The sequence below is a fragment of the Pelodiscus sinensis genome, chromosome 7 (genome assembly GCF_049634645.1).
Source record: "Pelodiscus sinensis isolate JC-2024 chromosome 7, ASM4963464v1, whole genome shotgun sequence".
Lineage (NCBI taxonomy): Eukaryota > Metazoa > Chordata > Testudines > Trionychidae > Pelodiscus > Pelodiscus sinensis.
The window spans coordinates 4,679,824-4,697,241 of NC_134717.1; the positions used below are offsets into that span (position 1 = coordinate 4,679,824).

The window sequence follows — 17,418 nt, forward strand, 5'->3', positions numbered from 1 at the left end:
TGACTCAGCAGCCTCTTAGCACCTCCTTGTTAAGTGGGATGTTTTCCTTCAGAGAAACAAGCATATTTTTGGGTTGGCCTGGGCTGAATTTTTATCTTTGCTTTGCACACTTTGTATTTACAAAGTGCTTGATTCTTCTTTGCTCATAGTTTGGGTAGAAATTTACATTCATGCAAAGTGAGTGATAAGGGATACCATGTATACCAACTTTCACTGATGTAAATGGCTACAGAAAGTACAGGCCATAGAGAATCTGGCCCGGTAGGTTTTGAGGCTGAAGAAGTACATTTCCTGGAACTGGAAGGGACCATTTTTCCTACTGTCCAACCTAAACCTCCCTTGCTGCAATTTAAGCCCATTGCTTCTTGTCCTAAAAAGGAAGAGCTGAGCCAGAGCTTGTATTGGCTGGGAATGCAGTCATAGAAGTGGCTTTGACCTCCATGGTACTGCTGACATAAATAAAGTTTCACCAGGGAAAATCGTACGCTCCCCAGGTGGGATCCATAGCAGTTTTTTGGCAAGTGGTCTTTTTCCACTGCTTGGAGATTGGGCACCTTTGTGAAGAAATGCTCAGGTACAAGCAAACCTTTTGACATGCCAACTCGTTTCACCTCAGAAAAGCTTAGCAGGTATAAACTGACTAGTTTCCACCCCTGAGGACCTGCTCCTATGGCTTGGACAGAAACTTCTGACTAGTGTCAGATGTTACTTGCTGAGATTGCATGAAGAACCACAAAGCACAGACAAGACTTTTGAGCCACATGTCCGTTGTGTAAAATGTTGGCCATAAATACTATTAAAGGGTCTACTCCTTGACCGAAAATTACCTGAAGCACAAGCACTTTTAAAAAATCCAAAGTAAGTGCTGGTGACTTAAGGGTAACTCCTCCTATAATTTAATCAGAATGCAGGTCAACAGACCTCGAAGCTTCTGTGAATTATGTTTCACCCAAGAAATATAGTCAGAATACGGGGCAACAAGGTGTTTGTTGCAAAGAAGCAGATGGTAAGTGACAGAAGAACCTTCCCCTGGGAGATCATGGTAAATCCTGCAGCCAAGGAGGAAAAAAAGCACTGTCTTCTACGTGATTTGAATAGGACATTCGTTCCTTTTAGCTACGACCCTTGTGATGATGGCATGAAGACAACTGGTCCCAAAGGACACCTCAGCAAAAGGAAAACATAAAAATGTCACATGACTTCCACAGGTTAAACCTCTCTAGTCCAGCACCCTCAGGACCTGACAGGTGCTGAACCAGAGAATGTGCTGAACCATGGGAGGTCAAGCAGCATCACCAACACTTTCACTGCTTACTGAGCTCTGAGAAGACATTTAGGGGCAAATTAGAGCTAAATCACAGCACAGAACACTGAGAGCCAGGCCTGGTGGCTGCAAACAAACTTTACGGGACCACGGGAAACTTGTTCACACCCATGATAAATGGACATCTGGCTAGCTAAAAATCACCCCAGACCATGGATGTTGCTGGACTAGAGAGTGCCGGACCAGAGAAGTTCAACATAGGCAAGCAAAATGTTTTGGTCCAATATCTGTTTTATGAAAGTATTTGGGATATAGAATTTAAATATACAAGGTCCCGATCTTCCACTGGCAGCTGAGTAATGACTACTAATACATATTTTCTGAATGCTTTTTTAATACACAGTAAAAGCACCGATATCTGGCTCCTAGTTAACCAGAAAGCTCAATTAACCAGCATTTCTGATATCTTCCAATGCAAATCTTCAATGGAGTAACGGGGACACGCAACCTCGCATTCTATTTGTAGGCAAAAGAGGCAGAAGACAAACAAGCAAGCTGATTTGGGGGATTTCCTCAAAAAAGCAGCTTCCAGGGTCAGTCACAGGGTCATTGCACATTCAACCCAATCTCTTACACCTACATCTATAAGGATAATTGATGTTGACAGTGATGGCCCTGTGACACTGCAAGATCCCAAAGTGCCTTCAGAATCTAAGGAAGATTAAGTTATGTTCAGGACAGTTTGGGTACGTCTACTCTACATGCCTCTGTCGGCAGAGGCATGTAGATTTGTTTGTTCGACAAAGGTAAATGAAGCTGTGATTTAAATGATCGCGGCTTCATTTACATTTACATGGCTGCCGCGCTGAGCCGACAAACAGCTGATCAGCTGTTTGTCGGCTCGCGCTAGTCTGGACGTTCCCTCTGTCGACATCAAAGCCCTTTGTCGGCAGCCCCGGTAAACCTCATTCCACAAGGAATAACGGGGCTGCCGACAAAGGGCTTTGATGTCGACAGGTGGAACGTCCAGACTAGCGGCGAGCCGACAAACAGCTGATCAGCTGTTTGTCGGCTCAGCACGGCAGCCATGTAAATGTAAATGAAGCTGCGATCATTTAAATCGCGGCTTCATTTACCTTTGCCTACAACCCAAATCTACATGCCTCTGCTGACAGAGGCATGTAGTGTAGACACAGCCTTTTAGTCTTCACTATATTTTTAGTGATCTGGATATACGCAATACGCTGCCCATAGTGCTATCTGGTGTCATAAGATAACCTACTGTATAGGAAACTCTATGGCTACGGCCACACTGCCAGTTTTGCTAGCAGTGAGTATGCAAATGAAGCACAGATTAGCATATTGCCATGCTTCATTTACATAATTTATTCAAGGCATATTTGCTGAAAATAAAGTACTGTGAATGTTTTATTTTTGTGCAAAAAACCCTTTTCCTGACAGATCCTTATGCTCCAAAAAAGGAGGTTTACCGATCTGGCGGGAAAAGGGGTTTTTGCACAAAAAGAAAACGCCCACATTATTTTTTATTCTGCAAAAACCGTTTGCACAAAAATACGGTGCATAAATTATGCAAATGAGGTGCAGTGATAGGCTAATCCACACCTCATTTGCATACTAACTGCCAGCAAAACCAGCCATGTAGACGTAGCCTACATGTACAGGCAGTCCCCGGGTTACGTACAAGATAGGGACTGTAGGTTTGTTCTTAAGTTGAATTTGTATGTAAGTCGGAACTGGTACGTATTGAAGGGGAAACTCTAGCCAAACATTTCTCCAGAGCTCAGTTTTATTCTCTCACACCTCACTTCCCTCAGTCCTTTATTCTCAAACTGAGGTGTCTGCTGAGAAAAGCTGCTCCGCGTCTCCCTAGTCTGCTGGGGGAGCGCTAGCTTCGCATCTCCCTGGTCTGCTGGGGGGAAGCAGCTAGTGCGGGGTTGCCTCATCCCGTTTGTAAGTAGGGATCTGATGTAAGTCGGATCCATGTAACCCGGGGACTGCCTGTATACACCTAAGTGCTTCAAGGAATCCACCACTCTGCAGTGCATTATTACTACTGGGTTGGTAAGTTTCTCTACACTATTTTATACTCTTTTTTTATTATACTCTATTCTACTTCATTGGAAATTGGTATTCCTTTGGTAAAGTATAATATTGCTGGAATATTCACTGATACAGCACCCCCCATTCTCCCATTATGCTAAATATCAGAGCTTTGACTATAGTAGGATATTTGCAATATTTTAATATACTATAAACATCCTGGCAAAGTATCAGGGTGCCATCAATGTGCAGTCAGAGTGGCAATTAGCAAATGTGCTACCACATAAGAGACACTGATTTATGGAGTATTACAAACTATTATCATCATCACGGGAAGTTACTTCTCCCCTCAGATTTCCCCAATAAGAAATTATGCACATGCATAAATCAGCCATGGCTGAGTGGAATTTGTTCAAAAGTAGTGTGCTAAGAAACCTTCCTGAAGATCTAACAAACATCCTACATTTGAAGGAAAGTGCTTTGATATTTCTCAACACTGAAAGCTTTTTTTAAATTTTTTTTTTTTTTTTTAAACACACACATTCACAGCAGGAGACCTGGACAGGTATCTTTGCTCTATCAAAGGCTTAGAAAACTGACACACACATGTTCAGCAGTCTGAAATTTGTTTTTTGTTCTCAGATATGCAGAGATGAGACATCATGAATTGATCAGCTGAGACATGCATAATAAAACTGGGGATTAATCCTTGACTCTGCCCTCCTGTGATTATTTCTTAAAATATTGTCTCCCTCTTCCAGCCTGTGTGTGTGTTGTACGTGTGTGTTTATCAATTACCAGGAAAAAGTGTGACCGTATTTTAAAGCAAAAAATAGCAGGAATAATATTGAGCTTTCTACAGGACTCTGCTTAGCGATATCTGAGTGCTCATCTTAACTTTGCTTTACATCAAGTTAATTGCAAGATTTAAATATGAAAGTCGAAATCCTTCCTTGTTGTGTCAGACATTAGAGTTGTGACTCACTCTTTGAGACTTAGATTTTATCCTAAAACATCCCCTTTTTGACATTAAAGGTTGGCCTGGGATAAATGACAGCAAAATTAAAGCCCCAGAGGATGGACAGCTGTGTGTAAATGTGCATGTGCGTGCATGCACATCAGGGGTGGCCTGTGACTATAGGTTGACTTGGCCATCACCAGGACACCACCTTCAACGGGGCATGATGATGATGTCACCCCATTGATGGCCGTGCAGGCGGGGATGCCGATCGTGCGTTCTGCCTGGGGCGCCAGCTGCCGCAGCCCACCTTGGGCCGCTCCTGACACACACACACACACACACACACACACACACACACACACACAGAAATCCTAAACCAATAATCATTAACAAGCCATGTTTCTTCATTTAAAAAACAAAGCACAGATGAATTGGAATCCATCCCTTACAGGGAGAGCAAGCATAATGCTTTCTCTCTACACAAAATGCTTATACAGATTGAACCTCTCTAGTCTGACATGATTTGAGTTAGCTGGGTGTCCACTTATCATAGGTGTGGCCAACGTTCCTGCAGTCCCATAGAGTTTGTTGACAGTCACCAGTCTTGGCTCTCAGGCAGTGTCTAGACTGCATTCCTTTTCCATAAAAGGGATGCAAATTAGACACATCGCAATTGCAAATGAAGCGGGGATTTAAATCCCCCCCGCTTCATTTGCATAAACATGGCTGCCTCTTAAAATAAGGAATAAGGGATCTTTTGGAAAAGGCTTTATTTTCCGAAAGATCCGCGTCTAGACTGGCGCTTTTTCTGGCAAAGCTCCGAGCCAGAAAAAAGCGGCAGCCATGTTTATGCAAATGAAGCGGGGGGGATTTAAATCCCCGCTTCATTTGCAATTGCGATGTGTCTAATTTGCATCCCTTTTACGGAAAAGGAATGCAGTCTAGACACTGCCTCGGTGTTCTGTGCTGTTATTTGTCTCCAATTTACCCCTAAATGTCTAAGGGTGTGTCTACACAGCAAAGTTATTTCAGAATAACGGCTGTTATTCCAAAATAACTATGCAAGCATCTACACAGCAATTCCATTATTTTAAAATAATTTTGAAATAGCAGACGGCTTATTCCAACTTCTGTAAGCCTCCTTCTACAAGGAATAGCGCCTATTCTGAAATAGCTATTTTGAAATCAGACGTGTGTGGACACTCCACTGCTGTTATTTCAAAATAGCCCCTCACCAGGGCCATTCTAAGTTATTCCTTCTAGGGCTCTAAATCGAGGTAGCACGTCCACACCGGGAAAGCCTGCCTCGGACTAGTTTTGAGGCTTCCCTGCAGTGTAAATGTGCTATTTCGAAATAAGCTATTTCAGAGTAACTATTCTGGAATAGCTTATTCCGAAATAACTGTGTAGTGTAGACGTCACCTAAGAGTCTAGTAGGCAGTGGAAGTGTTGGTCATGCTGCTAGACAATACTGACCTCCTGTGGTTCGGCAAATTCTCTGGTCGAAAGGGACTGGGGCAAGCCAAATGTCAAGGAAATGGCTTTGTAGAAAACATTGGAAGCTTTATTAATTAGCCAACAGATTAAGTGAATTCATAGTGCAGGGGATTAAAAAAAAATCCCACAACCCTTGCATTGTATTTTTCCTTTCTGGTTATTAAGATCTCTGCCACATCTGCCAGCAACAACAGCAACTTATGTCCCTCTGCCTGTGGTAACCAGCTGCTCTTTGGGTTCTCCCCTCCTCCCTCCCCAGCCCTGGCAGGCTGCTCTACGTATGCAAACCACTTAACGGTCCCAGGGGGCGAGTTCATGATTGCGGAGGAAAATGAACTGCTTCGGCTCATCAGCGAGCACCATTCCTGTTGTGCCTTTGCTTAACGCAGAGCAAACGGTGCAGGGATTCACCGAAGGACACACCCGTGCGTGTCCACTGGCCAGAGGACAATGACAGTTACTCTGGTGGGATTCCTCAGGCTTCATGGCCTTTGCTGCTCACTCTCTGGCAGCGGAGGAGGCAGACTGGGACACCGGGGAGGGCTCAGATGGGAGGGCGGGGGCAGGGGCCATCTGGACCAATACTGCAGACCCACAGAGGGTGATAGATGCTCTGGCCAGGGCCCCTGGTAAAACAGAGGGGTGAAGAAAATGGCACCTCTCCTGTGCTGCCCCCACTGCAGCCAGGGAGTGGGGTTGGGGTAATGGGGCTTCCCCAGCTCCAGCGGGGGCGAGAGAGGCCGGCCATGGGGACTTGTCCTACCCTGCCAGCCCAGGGATCCCAACAGGCTCAGGCTCGGGGTGGGGGATGGAGGGGAGAGGGGCTTGCAAGCCCCCATGCTCCAATGGCATTCCCAGGCAAGGGCTGAGTTAGGAACAAAGCTGGGCCGAAGACGGGCCTGGAGGAGAAACGAGCGGGCCACCGCCCAAGCAGGCCTACCCGTGGCGACACCGTTGCTATGTGGCGTACGGGACAGTTGTGTTCTATGCAACACCTGACCAGGGTTTTGTTTTCCTTTGAAATTTCCAGCACTGGAGTCGTGATACCAGACTTCACGGACTGCCTGTAAGCTCCTGAGGTCGTTTGGATCCGGCCTTTGCAACTCACACTTTACTCTCCTATCATGACACGTTCCTGTGGGCATTTTTCAGGCAACACAGGATCCTAATCAGTTGTTTAGGTTCAAGCCCTAATTATTGCCTTTCAGTGGATGTGTAATAGGCATTACCCGTACATCCCTATCACTTGGGGGTTGATGGCTTTCCAGTCATCTTGCTTCCAGTATCACGGTTTCCATGACAGCAGGAAGGGAGGGAGCAAACCCCATGCTGGTCTCTGAAACAAAGACAGGACCTACCTGATGAAGAATATACTGAGGTGACAGTGTTCACATCAGCCTCGGCTATGTATCCACAACTCGATTCGGCCAAGGAGCCTTTGACAGTGACGGGTGCAATGCTGGGATGGCGCAAGGCGGCCTTCAGCGGAGCTATGTGATTATACTGGACAGAGGACAGGCATCCGATAAAGCCATTTGAGCTCGCCTTCAGGACTTCAGAATCTAGCCCCAGACTATCTGCAACACACAAGACAATCAGAAAGGAGTTTTAAATGTTCCCTTTTGCATGTTGATTACAAAATCCCAACTCTTTGCCAGCTTACGTGGCTTTATCCACCTATTCATCACGTTCTCCCCCAATCACCTCCAACTTCCAATATGTAGGACATCATATCAACAATTAAAGACACACATCTACCATGCTACTTAGAGTGAATGGAGTTGGTGTATAAATAAATAGCCTGTTGTTCTCCTTCCCCTCACCAGATTCTTGTTGAATAGTGATAGAGATGCAGCCATGTTAGTCTGGTGTAGCTGAAACAAACCCACATATTGATCTGAGGAAGTGGGTCTGGCCCACAAAAGCTCATCACCTAATAAACCATCTTGTTAGTCTTTAAGGTGCTACATAGTTCTGTCTTTTGTTTCAGATTCTTGTTGTTTGTCTGGAAAGCACCTTTGCGCTACTATAAATCATAGCCTATCAGGGACTGCCAGTAACATACTAAACACAACGACTGACTTTAGACCCTGGTGTTACAGCCCACAGGAGATTACAGTATCACGTGTGATGACTGGAGAATAGGAGGGACCAAGATGCACCAGTGCTCAACGCCCCTTCAATGTCAGAAAATTAATTAGGTGAGGAATGGCCAGATGAGTGTGGCAACTATATGCTGCTGAGGAAGGAAAAAAAGAAGAAAAGAGAAACCTCGACTTCATGGTCCAACTGACCTGGGTGAAAATTCCTCCCTAACCCCACCTCTGACAATTTATTATAGTAACACTGATTATGTTTAAGCCTGAGGTAAGAGTAATTGGTCAGCAAGTTCAAGCTCACAGAATCGGAGCGGTCAGAGATGAACAAGTCAGAGTAGATCATCTACTCTATCTGTTGCTGACGTGACAGTGCTGCTCAGTGATTAGGTACGTCATATAGTTTAACGTTCAATGGCTCACGTAAATGGACTTTCCAGTTGACCTTTGGAGAGTCTTCCACAGTCTGCTAGACCTATAGATTTACTTATTTCTATGGCCCTGTGCGGAGGAGTCTTCCTTGGCTTGACGTACGTCTGGCTAAGAAGTCCAGGCCCTGATAAAGTCTGGTGCTGGGAAGCGCACAGGTGGGCCTCAGGATAAAACATGTGGAAATGTAACTCCTTGCCCTCGATTATCGGGTAAGACCTGATCGTAAATCGTTAACAAAATGTGGAAATGGATAAGCGTGATCATGAATAACAAGCAGGCTCAGATTTCCAGAATTATTTCGCTACGGCTTGCAGGAATAGGAGGTGACGTGATGGGCAAACTTTGTATTTCTCAAAAGTGGCTAGCCGCAAAAGAGGTACACAACTTAAGATAATGGCGTCAATTAGGGTCCGAATAAATGAACTAAAGTAAAGGGGGCCAGCTCATGAGGGACTGATAGTATAGGGAAGTACGTAGGGCTAGGACAATATGTGACAATGAGGGGTATAAGCAACCAAGTCTCGCTTTGCTATAAAATGAGCTTTTGCAAATATCTGTTTGGGAGGTAGGAAGCAGGGTAGACCTACAGACCCTGCTCATTAGAACTAGAAGAAACAACCTTTTCATTCGGCCATGCAGCGCAATATGTCTTGATGCGTGGGAATCAAGAGACCGCAAACCTTCTGTCTGGAGCACTGTTAGGGGCAACGAGTGAATGGTAAGTGAACTAAGTTTAATATTGTAATAACTAGCTTGTAATAGGAATTAGGGTAAGAGAGTGTATTATATCTTGTGCTCTATTCATAGTTATTGCATTGATCTGTACTATAATAATGCTTATAGTGCTTGAAAAATATATGGGGGATTGTGTTAACTATTTAATGCTTGCTAATTATTGCCTTGCTTATGTCCATTGTATTGGCTGTAGGATTTGCAAAACTTTTTGGATTGCTGTAATTGCTTAGGCTTCATAACAAATAAGGAAGTGGTTAAGTCTCTCTCTCTCTCTGGAGCATTCTGATTTCCCTCGGATCTAAAAATACACTGAACCACATGACACCCTGTCACCATGGTATGAAACTTAGGCCATGTCTATATTTACTATGCTGGAGAGCGATCTTTTGGTGTGTGATTCAGCTGGTCTAGTAAGGACTCTCTAAATCAAACACTGAGGGTGCGCCCTGTTGATGCCGGCACTCCTCGATTTATGAGGAGTTAGGCAAATTGATGGGAGCATTTGCTGCCTTTAGCCACCCAGTGTGGAGATGGTGCCATGTTTAACTCAAGCTATGTCAACTCCAGCTATGGTACTTACATTTATTTATTTAATTTATTGATTGATTTAATTTATTATTTGCCAACCTTCTGGGTGTAGCATATATCTGGCCTTAAGTATCTACAAACAGAGACATCAATTGCAATCTTTTCCTCTGTCTGCAGGAGAAATAGCTTAATTTTTGTATGTGGAATGGGGTGGTCGGGTACATGTACCTTTAAGCCCTACTAGGGGAAATAAACTCCAAAGGCATGTTTTACATTTAGTTTTGAATGCAGCAACACCTGATGCTTGTGAAATAAACTTTCTAGGAATTGAAATTCACACTGCTAAGAGCTCTGTTTGCTATGTACATCTTGTGCCAATATAAAGAGAAAACAAAATAAAAAAGCCTAACTGAATGTGAGATCAGTGATCATTCAAGGTGTGAAAGCTTTTCTAGGGGTAATGTTAAAAACATGTTGTTTACAGAATTGCAAAACGGAGGTGCCTAGCTGCCTTTTTTGTTTATAGCTCTTCATGTGGTAGGAAAATGTCCCTTAGAAAAAAAGGTCATTCTGATTATCCATCATACATATTTTCCCCTGTCCACATAAAATAATTTTTTAGCTCGTCCAAAAAACTGCCAGAATTAGAGGTTGGTTCTCTGCCCTCACGCAGGCGCACACAACAGTTTACTGTTCAGATTTCAACATCTTCTGGATTATATAGGGCTTGATCCAAAACTCAGTGAAGTTTATGGGAGCTGTATGAGGCCCACAAAGCTTTGGTTATAAGCTTTGAGGGGAAAAAACCCATATCCACCACCCTATATACCAATGATAACAATATGGCATGCACATTGACTTGACATTAAAATATGAGATGACATCTCAGCACCTGTCAAAGTTTGTACCAGTAAGGACTTTCAAAGACTACTGCTGAAACTGGTGAATAGAAAATTGGTGATCCCTCTCACGTACCCTGGTATTTTATGCTCTGGAAGGAGGGTTGCAGGGCCGTCCTTAGGCATACGCAGAGTACGCAGCTGTGTAGGGCACCAGAATTTCTGGGGCATCGCTCTGCCAGCCGGCCGGGAAGCAATGAGCAGGCAACAGCAGGGTCCTAGAGAGAGCTCAATGCGCTGCCTGCAGGCGGCAGCACAGTCTGAGGGAGGGGATTGGCTGCTGTGGTCTGTTGGGAGGGGAGGTGAGGGGTGGGGGACAGAACTCACCTGTGTGGCAGTCTCTTAAGGTGAGGCAGGCTGGCTGGACGGCTCTGTGGCAGTATCCTTACCTTACTTCTCCCCGTCCCCCATGGAGCATGCCCCTTCCCCTGCGGAGCACCCCTCACTCTCCCCTCCCCTCCAGCAGGGCTGGGTTGGGTTGGGTGAGGTGCTGGAGGGGAGGGGGGATGAGCTGGCTGTGTGCCAGGCGGGAGCTGAGCTGCGCACATGGAGGCTGCACCAGTAGGATTATCAGGTAAAGCGCCCTCCAAAACTGACACACTTGATAGAGTGACGGGAAGCAGAGCGGGAGGCTACGGGGCTGGCCTGGCCTGATGGAGGGGGGGCGGGAAACAGAGCTGGGGAGGTGGAGGGGTGCAGCAATGCTGGCCTGGGGAGATCAGAAAGAGGAACAGGCCGGTGGGAAGCAGAGCTGGGGTGGAGGCCGCGGGGGAGGGGACGGGGGACTGAACAGATGGAAGGGGGGCAGGAAGCAGAGCTGGGGGGCGGTGCAGCATGCAGGGGGGCTGGCCAGAGTAGGACTGACCCCAGCACTTGCAGATACCGGGGCACTGCCTGTCCCGCTCAGGCTCCCAGAGACGCAGGAGTGAGGAGGCGGCTTTCCCTCCTCCTCCCTCTCTTTGGGTGGAGATATTATTATGCAGGTTGTGATTACATATATATGTCCCTATGAGTGTATCTGGATCTTTAAGCGGTAATTTCGGGCGGGGGGAGGAGAGTGGAGGGGGGAGAGGTTACAAAATAAAAGAAAAATGTACGTGTTTTATTTATATGATAGAATTTTTCAAAAATGAAGGGGAAAAGCCTAGAAGGAAGTTTGTATTAATATCAGAAGGAAAGTGATTATAACATCTGTGGCGTAGTGGGGGGGCTGTCTGCTCTGTGACCCGGGGTCCCCCTGCGCTATGATAGGAGATTCTCACTGACTCTCCCAAATGTGGATTAATCCAGACACCCAGCCTCAGCCTCACAGGGAGGGAGAAAAAGGAAGGAAGGCAGAGACCAGCACCTGGCTGGGGGGCAGGGCTGGGAAAGAGTTTGAGTTTCTGTTTGGAATCACTCAAGGGGGGCTGAGGCATCCTAGGCCTGACCCTGTAACCAGATGACATCTGTGCTGTGCTGTATCCTGGAAAAGCAATAAACTCCCTCTATTCTACTGGCTGGTGGAGTCTGCACATGCCACTACGGGGGTGCAGGAGGCGGGGGAACCCTGATGCGCCGTCACAACATCAGCTATAATTTTTTTTGGTGGACATTATTTGCAAGTTTTCTGTCTTTTGCTAGAATAAAAAAGGGTGGGGGTAGAGGAGTGAGGTCAGGGGGCTGGGAGAGTTGGGAAACTCAGGGCAGGGGTGGAAGGGTGCTATAGTGAAGGCAGGAGGTAGGGGGCTAAGGGCACAGAGTTTGGTGCGGGACATTAGAGTTGGAGTATAAGGTTGCAGGGCTGGAGTCAGGGCAGAGATATGGGGGACTCTTGGTAAGATGTGTGGGTGTAGATAAATCCCTGTAATATTATCACTCATAACTTTTTATTCAGATCTTGTCCTTTTAGATATATCTCTAAGGCTGTGTCTCGACTACATGGCTCCATCGACGGAGCCATGTAGATTAGGGTTTTAGGCAAAGGGAAATGAAGCGGCAATTTAAATAATCACCGCTTCATTTAAATTTACATGGCTGCCACGCTGAGCCGACAAACAGCTGATCAGCTGTTTGTCGGCTCAGCGCGCTAGTCTGGACGCTCCCCTGCCGACATCAAAACCCTTTGTCTGCAGCCCCGTTATTCCTTGTGGGATGAGGTTTACTGGGGCTGCCGACAAAGGGCTTTGATGTCGGCAGGGGAGCGTCCAGACTAGTGCGCTGAGCCGACAAACAGCTGATCAGCTGTTTGTCGGCTCAGCGCGGCAGCCATGTAAATTTAAATGAAGCGGCGATTATTTAAATCGCCGATTCATTTCCCTTTGCCCAATATACAAATCTACATGGCTCCGTCGACGGAGCCATGTAGTGTAGACGTACCCTAAGTGTTCTTATAGAATCTCTGTAACGTTTCTCCTATAACTTTGTATTAAGAGAAACTTTCCTTTTGAAGAAAAAAATGCCTTTTGAGCTCTCCCCTTTCCTTGATTGCCCTGTTGAAATGAATGAGGTGTGAATGGAGAATGAAAGGGGAGCCCCTCCAGCAGCAGTTGCAAGGGCGGAGAAGGTCTGGGAGCCAGAGCCAAGACAATACCTGCAAAGTGAGCTCATTAAGAGGACTGGACATACAGAGGCCTTGGGAGTCAAGCAGCAAGTGCCCACCCTTGGAAGAACTCTCTCTGAAGCAGCATTAAGAAAGGTGAGGTGATGACTAATTGGCTGCATGAGGGGGATAAATAGGAGATGTCTTGCAGAGGGACCCCGGGTTTTCCTCTTGTCCACAGAAGCCCGGCTCCACCTCTCCCCCATCTAACTCACCTGGCCAGTGCAGTTAGGGGGAGCAACTTTTGGTAACAAGACGGAGTGTGCTTGTGTGTGTGTGAGAGAGAGTGCATGAGTGTGACGTGTCATATGCATATGATAAATATTGATTAATCTATGTATGTTCTGTAAATGTGGCATGTTGCCTTATCCCTCTGAAAAAGATCCCGGGTGCTTCTTTTCAGCACAACATGGGGGCAGCTCAGGGCAGAGGGTGATAGAATGAGGGCAGGGGGGGGGGGAATTCAGGACACAGGGTCTGATGAGGGGGGCTCAGGGCAGGGAGGTGGGGAAGCAGGAGTCAGGGCAGGAGGTGGAGGGTCCAGAACTCAGGAGGGAGCTGGAAGAGATGACGGGGCTTACAAGGGTGACAATGCTGTGCCGACGACTCCTCCCAGGGAGACAGAGCTTCTCTTTCCCGGGACTCCCTGTGCCCTCCCCCTCACCCCGCAGGACGGCATCATGGAGGTAAGTTGCTGGGGGGCAGCAGCCCCTGCTGCTCAGGCTGCTCGCACGCCAGCTGTCTGGGGAGGGGGAGGGCAGTTGTGCACTTCCCAGAGGTGCTACAGGATTGCCTGGAACTGATCCCAGCTGCCCCTGTCCCCTGCCCAGACCCCCCCACAAGTATCCTGCCCCCCACCAACACTGTCACCAGAACCCAGCACCACCCTGTCCCCGGACCTAACTCCCTGCCACCCACCATAGCGCCCAGCACCAGCCTGTCCCTGGACCCAGCACCCTGCCACCTACCGCAGCACCCGGCACCACCCTGTCCCTAGCTCCAGCACCCTGCCAGCTGTGCTAGCATCCTTGGGACTGCATTAGTGAGGCTTGGGGTTTTTTTGGGTTTTTTTTTTTGGCATCTCACTTGTGTGGCCCCAACTGAGTTTTCTGTGGGTCAGTGACCCCTGACTCAAAACAGGTTCCCTGCCTCTCTCATATGTAAAGACAATGTTAAAACCTTTTGAGTTTACATAATATTTTATTTAAAAATGAAGCTTGGCCAACATACCCCCAATTGGGACCAAACCCCCATCTCACTGCAGCATCATAACACTCCTGCACCACCTGACCCCAAATCTGAGCCTATCATACACTGGAACCCCCATCCTGAGCCTCTTACATCCCCAAACTCCTGCATCCCCACATCCTCAACCTTCTGCCATAACTTTCCTGCACCATCCACACATGGCAAATGTGTGTCCTGAGCCCTTCATACTCCCAGGCTCCCTGCCCCTGAGCCCCTCAGGCACCCCAGCCCAAACTCCTGTATCCTCACATCCACAAGCCTGTGGCTTGCTCTCAGCACCCCAACCATCTACCTGACCCAACACTCCCCAGCCTGGAGCCCCGTCCCCGAGCCAGCGTCCCCTTCTCCTGCATCCAGATTTCCTCCCAGAGCCTGCACTTCTCACCCCTTCCCACACCCAAACCCCTCGTTCCCACCCCAGAGCCTGCACCTCCTGTCTCAACCCAGTGAGAGGGTACAATGGCTGGGGATAGCAAGTGAGGAGAGGAGGGGAACAGAGAGGGTGGGGCCCCAAAGGGGTGGGGTCTTGGTGAAGGAACGTGATTTTAATGTATTGGTGGGTTCCTTTTTTTTTTTTTGCTTGACAAACCTAGGCATAGGGGCAGCAGTTTAATAATCCTGCGTAGGGCACCATAAACCCTAAGGACAGCCCTGGAGGGTTGAATTAAGATAGAGGCAAGGCCAAGATGTCTGTTTCACATCCGAGTAACTTATTTAGATCCCGAGTACTAGCATTGTGTAGAGTACGTGGCTTGCTCAGTTTGCCAACTGCTTGCAATTAATGCCATTTGGTATTAGAATCATAGAACACTAGAGCTGGAAGGGACCTTGGGAGGTCATCGAATCCAGTCCCCTGCCCTCGCGACAGGACCAGGAGCAGCTAGATCTTCCCAGATAGATGGCTCTCCAATCTGCTTTTAAATATTTCCGGTGATGGAGATTCCACATTCTCCTAAAGCAATTTATTCCAGTATTTAATCATCCTGACAGGTCGGAATTTTTCTCCTAATGTCCAACCTAAACCTCCCTTGCTGCAATTTAAGCCCATTGCTTCTTGATCTATCCTCAGAGGCCAAGGAGAACATTTGCTCTCCCTCCTCCTTATAACACCCTCTTTTAGGTGCTTGAAAGCTATGTCCCCTCTCAGTCTTCTCTTTTCTAAATTAAACGAACCTAAGGATTTACACCTGGTACTTCTACGCCACCGTGATACATCAATTTAAGACACCAATTTGCAAGCTCTTTGGAGACAGGGACTGTCTGTTGCTCTGTTTGGCTGTGTAGCACCTCACAGATTAAGGCCTTTCATCCTAACAGCAGCTCTGGATGATACAAGAATACAATTCAATAACAACCCGGCACTCCTCAATCACAAAGTCCTCCCGCATTGAGAACTGCACATCCTCGCCCCATGCTGTCACAGACGCGCACCAAGTGAGAAGTGGCGTAACTGGCAAGGAGATTCTGTACTGGCGCACACCCGCCAGGCAGAACGCTGCACCTTCTGTGTGTGTTTCCCAACAGAGATACTCCAACGTGTAGGAGTGGGTCCTCAGAGCGCTGCTGGAAATACGGCTGCAATTAGAAAATGCTCTTCAGAAGTAAAAGGGCTGATTTCTTTTTTTAAACAGGCAGGAAAAAAAACGGTGTTCAAAGGGCCAAGATAATCAAGAAGGACTTGATCAATGTTCCTTATTTGTTCTCTGTCCCTTTGAAAATATGTATTTTCAAGCAATGGGCTTAAACTGCAGCAAGGGAGATTTAGGTTGGACATTAGGAAAAGCTTCCTTACTGCCAGGGTGGTTAAACACTGGAATAAATTGCCTAGGGAGGTTGTGGAGTCTCCATCACTGGAGATATTTAAGAGCAGGTTAGGCAGACACCTGTCAGGGATGATCTAGATGGTCCTTGGTCCTGCCGTGAGGGCAGGGGACTGGACTCGACTTCTCGAGGCCCCTTCCAGTTCTAGTGTTCTATGATTCTATGATTATTTTCCTCGATCGCATAACGAATGCTGTTAGCATGGTGGAGAAATTTGCTCAAAGAAGCTTCTTTCTGAAGGTGAGACCAAGAAAGCATGAACATTTTTCAGTGAACTTTTTTTATTCCTACTAAGCTATTTTTAAAAGTCCATTTCATGCTTGGGATAAGAGTCAGCTTGGCAACACAGAAGATTAAAATCCACTCTCTTTGGGAGTTTCTCTCATGGGAGTCCTTTGCAAGTGGGAGTTTTGTCACTGAGTCCAATGGAAGAGAGTACCCCAACGGTTTCAGTTCTCCCTCAGTGGGCCTTAACCATGTCCCAGATGGACCAGAGTGGTGGCTGAAAGGATCCCTATATCTCCATGCTCTTGAAATGCTTGACCTCTTCTCTGATCCTGACCAATAGAAAGGTGGTTTTTGTGAGGATTAAACCAACATCACCACCTCATTTCACAGTGGTAGCTGAACAGTCTTGGGGTTACTTTGGCCAATAAACGGGCTGGATTTGAATCAATGATGGAGACCGTGGTCTCAGTCCTGCATCTGGTCTGAAAGTGTGCCACAAGGTGTTAGACATTCTGTGGTTACTCGCATAACTAGGCCACTGTGTCCTGCCATGAAACAAAGAAGCGTTTCTGATACTGGATTTGACCTGGGAGAAACATAATGCACATCCTGAGCTAGACCGGAGGTGGGGGGTAAATACTGGCCCATGGGCCAGGTCCAGTCCACCATGGTTAGCTCCTTGCTCCTTCACGACCACAGGTATTGGCAATCGCAACTCCTGTTGGCCACGGCTCATTAAAGGTGCTGTCATATGGGTGGAAATCAGGTAAATATTGCATTTTATTAATATCAGCAGAACTGACTTAAATGAAGCAATGACAGTCCAGTAATTTAACTACTAAAACGCGTATCAACAGAAGACCATTATACGCCATTGTGGATTGTATTCCCAGTAGAGGCCATGTTCAAATGCTGTGTGTGGAGCCCCACATAAACTGAAACTGTGGGCCACAAATAAACGGAAGCTGTGTGTTGAGTAGCCCTGGCTTAAAGGGTCCATCTATATTGGAATAAAATAGCCACAGCTGGCCTGTATCCGTTAGCTTGAACATAAAGAACATAAGAAC

At 46.8% G+C, this 17,418-nt stretch overlaps 1 protein-coding gene across 1 annotated transcript in view; it reads right to left on the reverse strand.

Moving 5' to 3' along the window:
* CNTNAP5 (contactin associated protein family member 5) overlaps nucleotides 1-17,418 on the reverse strand; it is a 461,788-nt gene that overhangs the window by 12,218 nt on the left and 432,152 nt on the right. The window contains exon 22 of the mRNA XM_075933060.1: nucleotides 7,142-7,360. Coding sequence (XP_075789175.1) covers nucleotides 7,142-7,360 — 219 coding nt within the window. The remainder of the gene's footprint in view (nucleotides 1-7,141; nucleotides 7,361-17,418) is intronic.